The sequence below is a fragment of the Octodon degus genome, unplaced genomic scaffold, assembly GCF_000260255.1.
Source record: "Octodon degus isolate 3935 unplaced genomic scaffold, OctDeg1.0 scaffold00281, whole genome shotgun sequence".
NCBI lineage: Eukaryota > Metazoa > Chordata > Mammalia > Rodentia > Octodontidae > Octodon > Octodon degus.
In genome coordinates, this window is record NW_004524857.1 from 1623797 (window position 1) to 1634330 (window position 10534).

A 10534-nucleotide genomic window follows, 5' to 3' on the forward strand; every position below is an offset into this window, starting at 1 on the left:
TCTCTAGTAAATGATGCTATAAAAAACCCCTGGCTGTCTAAATGTAGAAGATTAAAACTAGACTGATGTCTATCACCATGCACTAAACTAAAATCAAAATAGATCAAAGATCTAAATATTAAAACAGAAACACTAAATCTATTCAAGAGAAAGCAGATAGAAATCTTGAGGACATCAGGGTGGGCAGTGAGTTCATGAATAAAGCCTAAACTGTATGAGAAATACTCCAAAGAATTGACCACTGCAATCTCATTAAAAAGCTTTTACACATCAAAAGAAATGAAATATTGAAAAAAGAACTCATGAATTGGGAAAAAAATTTTAGCCAACAGAACTTTAGACAAAGAAGTTTTATCTAGAGCATACAAAGAATTGAAAAAAATCAGATCCCTCCAAATTTAAAGACCCAACTGAAAAATGGGCATCTGAGATGAATGTGCATTTCCCAGATGAAGAAATACAGACAGCAAATAAACATATAAAAAATGTTCAACATTTTTAATTTGGTCATCCCTGAGATGCAAATTAAAACAACACTGAGATTCTATGTCCCGCAGAAAAAAATGGCTACTTCCAAAAATTCAACCAGTGACAAATGCTGGAGGGGCTGTGAGGAAAAAGAAACCTTTCTCTAATGTTGGTGGGAGTATAGATTGGTGAAACCACTGTGGAAATCTGCATGCAGATTCCTCAAAAAAATAGGATTGGAGGTCCCAGTCTTTCCCCTTCTGAGTATTTTTCTGGAAGAGTGAAAAACATCATACCACAGTGATATACCATGTTTATAGCAGCACAATTGCTAAATATTGAAAATAACTCAAATGCCCATCAACTGAGGAATGGATAAAAAGATGTGGCATTTTTATATAATGGAATACTATTCAGCTATAAAAGGATATATTTGAGGCTTTTGAGGATAAATGGATGCAACATAAGACCATACTCATAAGTGAAATAGATTAGTCTCCCATGTATAAACACTGTATTGTCTCCCTCATGTAAGAAGCTGAAAGAGTAAATAAGGGAACTAGGGATGTAGCTCAGCAGCACAGCAGCCTGCCTGGTAAGCAATAGATCTTGAGCTTGTCTCCTGATATTAAAGAAAGTAAATAAGCCCCAAAGTGTACAATAGATACCGGAAATCAGAAGAAACTGCTTAAAAGGAAACTTGGATGAGGGAGAAGAGAAAAGAATAAAGGGGAAAGTAAATACATATATGTGATAGTTAAGATAGCTATATTACCAATTTCTATTCACTGAAAGTTTTTGCTTATATAATTTGATCAGTTTTCATGCCTATATCTTGTAATCTGAGCAACTACTTTGAAGATAACAATAAGCAATATACTAACCATTGTTATCGCCTACTATCTTGTTTTGAAATTTTATATTATTGTTTTTTCTTTTTAAAATGAAAAAGTTCATGAATATTTTGTTATCTAAACAATATCAAGTCAAATAAGAACAAGGAATAATGTTCTCATTTTTGTATTTAAGGAACATAGAATCTTGTTGATATCATGAAATACCTGCATAGAAAATAATACCAGAATTATTATAAAAGTACACTGTAATTAATTTCCAACTACAAAATAAATTTGAGAAAAGCCAAGATATGGACAGTGGATACTTTCAGTCAAACTCAGTGAAACCAAACATTTCCTTTTGCTCAATAGTGCCTGTCATATGTTACACCTTCGACCTTGAAGAAAGCTTAACTTACCCAGAAATGCAATTGAATTAGCAGTATCTTCAGCATAAGTTACTTCATCCAATACTTTTTTTTTCAAAAATGGCAAGCTTCAATAAGAATAGAGAATTGTAAATGAAATTTTGTATTAAAGCATCATTTTTAAAGTGGGGGAATTTTTCTTTCTAAACAAAAAATTAAGATAATATTTTATCCTTTAATTCTGGGGTATTCATGCCTATGAAATAGTTGCATTTTTACTTAACTACCAGAAAGAAAATAAAGGTTTTTTTTTTTTTCCATGAAGAGAATACAATATAAAAGCATGAACTAAGAAAGTAATTTTGCATGACTGTGTGAATAAAAACCTTAACTGTCTTTCCATTTGAAGGCAAAGTAATAATGAATAATGACTGTAATTCTATCAAAGTCAAGAAGACATTAGATAGTCTGACATAAGCCACAGGCGTAGGCTCACCTATAAGTAGAATTTATGGGCTCTTCCTGAAATTTCTGAAGCTCTAATACATCAATTGTCTATTTATTTTTAGGGCCAGGACCCTTTACCTTATTCAATGGATTACTACTATTAACAAAGAATGTTCAGGGTACAATAAAGAATTAAGTTAACAGGCATTAATTTTTTAGATTTGCATCTAACAGCTACTATAACCAAAGTTATATGAAAGTAGCTTACTTAAAAATCATAAAAGGTCAAGCACATAACTTGAGCCATTAGTTTAAATTTTGAAGGATAGATAAAAGTTATGTCTTAAATACAAAATATAAACTATTTTGACATTTCATAAATCCAAAATTCACATGTCCTATATATAGGATTTTTAATTCATGTTTTAAAAAAATATAACCAATTTTTGAAAGGTGGCAAGATCTATCATATGTGGATGTAGACTACATAGAATATATGTCACTTTGATTTTAAAGATATGGCAAGTTGTAGAAAGGTAGATTTTATAAATTTCATAGAAGTTCATTTCTATAATTTGTTGGAATTGTCATTTGGAATGAATAATCACTTGTTAGCCAACTGATTGTTAGCTCTCTAAAACAACTCTAAAATTTTTACTTCTCGTCCCCAAACTTTTTGTATCAGGTAAGGTATCAGAAGTATGTTCAACCAAATATGTTATGAAAAAAATAAACATACTTTCGGAGTTACTAGGAAAACATACCAGAAACAGAAAGGCTTGATTTCCTTTTTTTTTTTTTTTTTTTTTTTTTTTTTTCTTTCTTTCAGCTTTTGGAGATAAAAGTCTCACTAGGTAGTTCAGGCTGCCCTTGAGCCCAGTCTGTAGCCCAGGCTGGTGCTACACTCATGGATCACCCTGCTTCAGCTTTGCCAGGGCTGGAATTACAGGTGTGTGCCACCATGCCTGACGACTTCAAATTTTTTTTTCAAATTTTTACCTCCCAAAATGTTTTGAAAAGAGAACCAAGTAAGGAAGACGTGTAGAGAAACACTGATCCCAAGCAGAAATTAGTAAAATTTTGTAAAATAATTACAAAACCAGGAAGCCTGAAGAGTGCAGTTGAAAAGATGTCATATTCTGTAACAAAACATTTAGCCCAGGTTTTAGAGCAATGGCTAGGGCAGAGATCTACAGGAGCACTGATGTCAACAAGAGAGCTTAGGAGCTTGCTCTTCTGGGACTTGCATGGCCTTGAAATCTGAAAGTGTTGTACGAAATATAATCTCTTGTTGGTAAAGATTTCCAATTAATTCATTGAAAGCATGGGATCCATTATTTTATTTTCTTTGTTCAAAAGCAACAGTATTTAAATGCCAATGGAATGCCCTTCTCTGACAAAACTAACCAAAAAAGGGGGATACAAATGAACAACCATTTTGTATCTGTATTCTCAAAATAGGATAGATATACAGCTACATTATCTTAATTCAACGAATACAGAGGTTTGTTCTAATAGTATTTGAGACAGGATATCAGGTCTGCATCTTGTACAATGAATAACCACTAAGACAACAATATGCAATGTATTAATTTTTGAAAATGTGCTAGTAATTGGTTGTGAAACTGTCTCATTGCTATTTGTTTCTCAATAAAAATATTTTTTAAAAAAGCAAGGTGTCAGGTAGTAGGCATTCAATAGATTATTTTTAAGTGCTTTATTCAGACTTCACAATTAAAAATGGTGACATTTCAGATATCATATCTAGGTCATATCTAGGTCAGCCACTGTGTGGCAGCAAAGAAGCATTATATGCAATTCAGTTTCTAGAGTGATTGTAGAAATTAGTGCGGAAAGGGATAAGACACATTAATATTGGAATTCTTTATATTTCTCTACTTTATATTTTAACATAGTTGCTTTATATTATATGCTTAAGTCTATATTTTAAAATATGTATCAAACGTAAATAGTGATATCGTCATTCAAAACTGGGAAATCAAGTAAGTATCACATGGCATCTAATTTTTGGGGGAGGGCACTGAGAGTGGAACTCAGGACCTGGAGCTTGCTAGGTGCTGTACCACTGAGTTATATCTGTGGTCCCCAATACATTTTTGAGAACCAAATTTTGTAAAGGTGGTTGCTTCTGAAAGCAACCAATTTCAAGAAAATATTTTATCTATATACTGTTTAAATTCTTGTGTCTAACACTCTTAAACTACTTAATAAAATTATTATATTTGCTAACTGCTTCAATCACAAACTGAAATTTTCTGAGGTCTGTATTACTCTACTATACCAGAATGCTTAATATTTTGTAATACAAAGTAAGACATGATAAAATCCTACATGTTAATTAATACAAAATATAGAAACACTTACCTACACAATTTTAAGATATCACATACAGATTCTACAAACTGGTGCTGGTTTTTAATTTTTCCTGCACACAGATTCAGAATTTTAAATATTTGTGCTAAATCCCTTAATGGCTTTAGTATTTTTAGTTAAGAAATATTTTTAACTTTAACATTATCATTCTCTTCATCTACTTTGTTAAAAGTAGTTTTAACTATTCTTATTTTGAAATCTAGAATGGAAAACTTAGAACTATATTTTTAGCAATACATAGCTTTGTCTCCAAAATCTTACTGAAATTTTTCCCTCTCACAACTTTAGAATTGGATTGCCAACTACTACACTATGTATTCAGTTGATCAATAACTTACTACTATGAGTAAAAACACACTAGATGACCTTAATGATTGGCTCAATAATGTCCTTCATTCTCATCTGCACAAACATATACAGTACTGCCCTGGAACAAGCAGTCCAAACTTTTTTTCATTGTATTTTTTTTTTTTTTTTTTTTGAGACAAGGTCTCGCTATGTAGCGCAGGTTGGCCTCAAACTCATAGTGATCCTCCTGCCTCAGCCTTCCGAGCACTGGGATTACAGATACGTACCGCCACTACTAGATTATTGCATTTCTTTATTAATATTTAACTCCTGTTCTTAACAGCCAGGATTTACAATGATTGGGATTTTATTTTATTTAAAACTAGTGTAGAAAGCTAGTTACTCATTGATAATGTACTGAGCTCATCCATTTCTTCCTAAGAAACTCCTGGAAAGAAGGTAGAAATAAGAGGATTCAACCAAAAACTGGAAGTTGTAACTGCCAGGAGCTCTTAGCTGTAAAAATGATCAGTTAAATTGGATTGTGTACCAAAAGGATATTTGAACAGTTAAAAGAAAAACTGCTTTTACCTGAAGATCTAGAGAGGCTAGTGCACTTGAAGTATGCAGCTCTATTAATTTCCTAGACAGGTGACCAAGATACTACTCTAACTTAATTTATAGTGTTTTACAGCTTCTAAAGCCAGACTATTAAAAGGCATTCAGAAATAGATCCATCTTCCTCCAAGGGACAAACCTGAAGCAAAATCATGGCAGTGCTGAGGTGTTAGCTTAACATAGGAACACTGACTTGCTAGTGGATGTTCTTGGCTTCTGCCAAACAGTGCTTACTATCCATAGGGATCTAAAAGATCCATACAACACCAAAGCTAAAATAAATATATTTTATAAATTACAAGGCACATTTCTCTGAATGGAAATGGTTTAAGATGCTCTGCATTGGGACAAGTTAATATTAGGCTGATAGTTTCTTGAGAGAAGATCAGATAACTGTCAGCGATAGTTTGGGTCAATTTATCAAATGGAGTCTGTTACTACTGCCTGTTCTGGAACAGTATGTTCTTAGTTCGTAACAAGATGAATATAGAAAATGATGGTGGACTTACAAAAACTTTTTCACCAATCTAATGTTGCTGTGACACTTGTATATTATAGCAGTATACATATGTAAATGTTTAAAAATCACACATCAACAAACTGGTTCTTATATATAGTTTTAAAGTTTGGACACACACTCATTTCACATTCTGATCAGGGTGGTATATTCAGTCAGAACAAAAAAAATACATAGTGTTTTAAGATTATCAAGCACTTGCACGGACATTATCTCATTTAACTGTAGGGAAGTGATGAAGTTTATCAGAAGTACACTTGCCCACGTAGACTGTCAAAAACAAGATTTTTTTTAACTTGTCCCTCTTAATTGCATCCATTTTTCTGAATATTATCACAGATAATAACAGTACAGTGAACAGAATAATGGTTTTTCCAAAGATGCCCTAATCTCAGAAGCCTGTGAATATGTCATCTTAGATGGCATAGGACCTTTTCTGATGTAGTTAAATTAAGGATCTTGAGGTGGGAATGCCATATTAGAGTTCCAGGTAAACCCAGTGTAATCACCAGGCTCCTTATAAGGGGAAAAGGAGGGAGAAGCAGAGGGTCAGGGAACAGAGGAGGATGCCAGGATGAAAGCAGAGGTGAGTGAAGTCCTGAGAGGCAAAGGCTGGAGCAGAGCAGATCAGATCTGTGCAGGAGGTGGAGGGGACGACAGCAAGGACACAGATTCCCCAGAGTCTGCAGAGGGACCCAGCCCTGCCAGTTTCCTGATGTTAGCCCAGTGAGACTGATTCCAGACCTCTGACCTCCAGAACTGCAAGATAACAAATGTATACTCTTTCTAGCCACTAAGTATGTGATTGGTTACTAAACAGCAGTAGGAAACTAAAACATTTAGAACAGAAATTCTCCCATTCCAAGATAAGTGAAACAAATATTCATGTATATATAAAGGATACAAATCCATTCTGATAGCACTGCACCAGTTTCTTGACAGATTTAAGTTGTTTTTCTTCTAAATCACCCTAAAATAAATGTTCTATTTAGTTCTTTTGATGTATAAAATTTGCTGAAAGTTTAAAAATTTTCTTCAATACAAAAAGGAAGTAGAAACATTAAATTTATCAAGTTATTCTTACATTACTATAAGCATTATAAAATGTTTCCTGAAATAGTGAAGTTCAACCACCACCACCATTCAACTTCAACTAGGAAATTAAAATTGATTGGTTGATTGATTGTCATGTTGAGACAGGGTCTGGCTGTGCAGGTCAGGCTGGCCTAGACCTCATTTTGTAACCCAGGATGGTCTCAAACGGGCAATGAGCCTCCAGCCTCAGCCTCCCAAGTTGCTGGGAGCAAATTAAAAATTTTAATCAGGTTAATAGAAAAGCAGTAACTCTCTCCAGAAATACCATTAGCAATAGTTGAAATGTGCTGTACATTTCTTCTATGCCATGCACCACATGGAGACTAGTCTTCAGAATGACTCTATTACCAGGATATTATTATCTGTCTTTTCAATAGGCAGCTCACCAAAAACACTTTGTCTAAATGCACAACGCTAAAAAGTGGGGATATAAGGATTCAGTTTTGGTAAACTTATATTTTTAACCTTTAAAATATGCCCAAGAATATGTGAAAAACAAGCATCCATGGTTAATTAAAAACAAAACAAACAAAAAAAAGGGCCGGCCAAATAGCTCAGTGGGTTAAAGCACCTACAAGCAGGCACAGGGACCTGGGAGTTCAATCCCTGGGCCTGCTATACTGGCCCTGCTCCTGGGGCATGCTGAGACAACAGTTGAGACTGGGGGTGGTGGTATGTGCCTGTAATCCCAGCTCTTGGGAGGCTGTAAACAGGCGCATCACTACGAATCTGATCTAGTAGTGAGACCCTGAACACTCTGTAGACCCTTCCCTAAAATACAAAAAAAAAAAAATCAATTTTCATAAAATACTCAGCCAAAAAATAAATTAATCTTGGTAATTATGTGTATTTTTCTTCTATTTAAGAAAGTAGAGACAAAAGGAAAAAAATGACTAAATTTTGTTCTTACAACTTACTGGACACTGTTTTATTTCCATGGCTATAGTCTAGTTAAGCCATTTTGTGTTTATTAAGACTGTAAAATCTGTTTTGGAAAAGGCTGTACATGTCTTTGGAGTCTGTACTGACTTTTAGGCATTTAGTCAATGCTTGGGCCGCCGAAGAGCGTGGTGAGTGAACAAGGATGAACATATGTTTACTTTTTTTTTTTCTTGAAACCTAACTTGCCAGTTCTGAGCTTGTGTCTGAAACAATTTTAATTCCATTACAGTCTATAAAGAATTCTCTCAAAATAAATTTTCTACACATACGTGTGACTGTATATATGCCCTGATTTTATAAGGAATTTGTATTAGAAAATTGTGAAACCTCTTCTGCACCACCTCTCTCCTCCAGTCCTAGTTGATGGCAAGCAGTTGACAGAGGTTAAGTGACCTTTTGTGTATTCTTAGGAATCCTTCTATGTACAGCCATCATGGATTTGTCCACCCATAAAAGCAACTCCTCTTTGGCCTCCCTATCTGGTTAAATATATTCATGTTAAATTTAAACAATTCCTGAATTTACGATATGTACTATTTTAAGACAAGGCAGGATGGCACAAATGTGTAAATTCAAGCTACTTGGGCAGCTGAATGAGGAGGCTCATAAATCTGAAACCAGTGAGACCCTGCCTCAAAATTTTAAAAAGGGTTACAGCTGTAGCTCAGTAGTGAAGTGCTTGTAGGAGGCCCTGGTGGTAAACTCCAGCAGAACAACAACAACAACAACAAATTTTACAAAGCACTGTTTGAAATGTTTTCCACAAAAAGAGATAAATGAGACTTACACTTGGCTGTAAGTATGTTACCATTCAGAGAAATAAAAGTTTGGAAGTATGTAGCAGATTAATTCTCAATGCTTACTCACTTTATCACTTTCTTCAAGGAGTTTGATGACATGATTAAGGTCCATAGGCTTGAATGCACCCTAAAAAATATAATTTTTAGTATTCTGTATCATAAAAATTTAAGGAATCATATCAAGCATACTAGTTTTACAATGTGCCTCCTTAGTAACTTAAAGATCCCTACAACAATAACATAAGGGAGGATGAAGAAGATGAGGCCTTATAGGAAGGGGAAGGAATTTTAGAGGAAAAAAGCCTCACCTTTCTGAATTCTAGTATTATCTTATCATCTTAATGTTTTTAAATTTAAACCGCCCTAAAAGAGCCAAGAGAACATTGAAATAATGGCGCTTGTGTGCTGTGGGAAATAAAATTACACAGCATCGTGCGTGGGTGTGCATTAGGCTGAGCTTGCCCGTGCGGATAGAGGATACGGCAACAGCATTCTTTTGTTCATCGGCAGTAGAGGACAAGAACCTCAGAAGTCACAGTCCACGTCTCTAGGGTTTTGGGAGCCCATCCCATGACTGATGCAGTTCAGTTCCCATCTGTTGACGGAGCTGTGTATGTTTACTGCTGTTGTCCCTTGCCTCCATTCTTGTACCCTTCTGCATTGTCCCTATGGCTAAAGTAATAAAGCTCAACACTAACACCTGGCTGAAACACTGAATGACTCCCTGCTAACACTTCTTAGCACTTGTGAGGTTGCAATCCTAGTCCCCTTCCTGGCCAACTCCCATAGGACCTTCAAGATGAGGGTCATACGTGCCTTCCTAAGGGATGGAAGGTGAAGAATGCCTTTTCTCTTGTTCCACAGAGCCTTGGACACATACGCCCATCCTGATTTCTGTGGCCTTGTTCTGAAGGGCTCTACAGACTTACCCTCCTACTACTCCCTGCCTGAGTCAGCCTGAGGGCACAGACTCTTGGTTCTGGCATCCCAGGCACACAGCACCTGGCCTACAGTACTGGCAGCGGTTTAGGAAGTGCCGCTAATATGCAACCAGGAAGTCATTTCATGTAAGCTCACTGGCAAAGAAGGCAGGAGGCGCTTTATCCAGCTTACATACTTATGTTAACACAGCAATCTCTGAATTTTAAACGCAACTTTGGCTGTGTTTATAGGAAAGATGAATATTTTTGATGAATCACATTTTCTTTTTAATTAAAATGTTATATTAATGTTACTTAGACTCAGTGTACTATTTAAGCTGTTTTGACTTCCTTTTTCTGATCCTGCTTTCATACTTATGCCTACTTATACATGACTTTGTAAAGATGATGTTATAATGCTATAAATATTCAAAATTGAAAAGATTATCCCTACTGTCTATATATGTATTTTGCATGTTTCTGGTTTTGTTTACATGCAAAAATATGTTATTTCACTTAGTGCTGATACTACCAACTGCATTTCCTATATTTTCTTTTCTTTTTCTTTTTAAAGAATACAAAATAGTAAAAAAAAAAAAAAGCATTAAAAACAATACAAAATTTCACTAAACAAAATAATAGGAATTCAACAATGGTTGCTGTATTGCATGATGTTATCATTTTCCTATATTCCTATGTAGGCATTATAACATTATATATGGAGTTTATAATTTCCTTGTCTTTTGACATTACAAACTCATATATTCTCTCAAGGAATTTTTTCAAAAATTTTTCTTTCTTTTATTTAATTCTAACTGATTTTCTAATTGTATATAGATAA

At 34.7% G+C, this 10534-nt stretch overlaps 1 protein-coding gene across 1 annotated transcript in view; it reads right to left on the reverse strand.

Annotated features, from left to right (window-relative positions):
• The window catches only part of Cfap69 (cilia and flagella associated protein 69), a 71687-nt gene that overhangs the window by 53252 nt on the left and 7901 nt on the right, over nt 1–10534 (reverse strand). The window contains exons 2-5 of the mRNA XM_023707129.1: nt 8841–8900; nt 6841–6906; nt 4505–4614; nt 1724–1800 (exon numbers count right to left, since the gene is read on the reverse strand). Of these exons, the coding sequence (XP_023562897.1) occupies nt 1724–1800; nt 4505–4614; nt 6841–6906; nt 8841–8900 (313 nt within the window). The remainder of the gene's footprint in view (nt 1–1723; nt 1801–4504; nt 4615–6840; nt 6907–8840; nt 8901–10534) is intronic.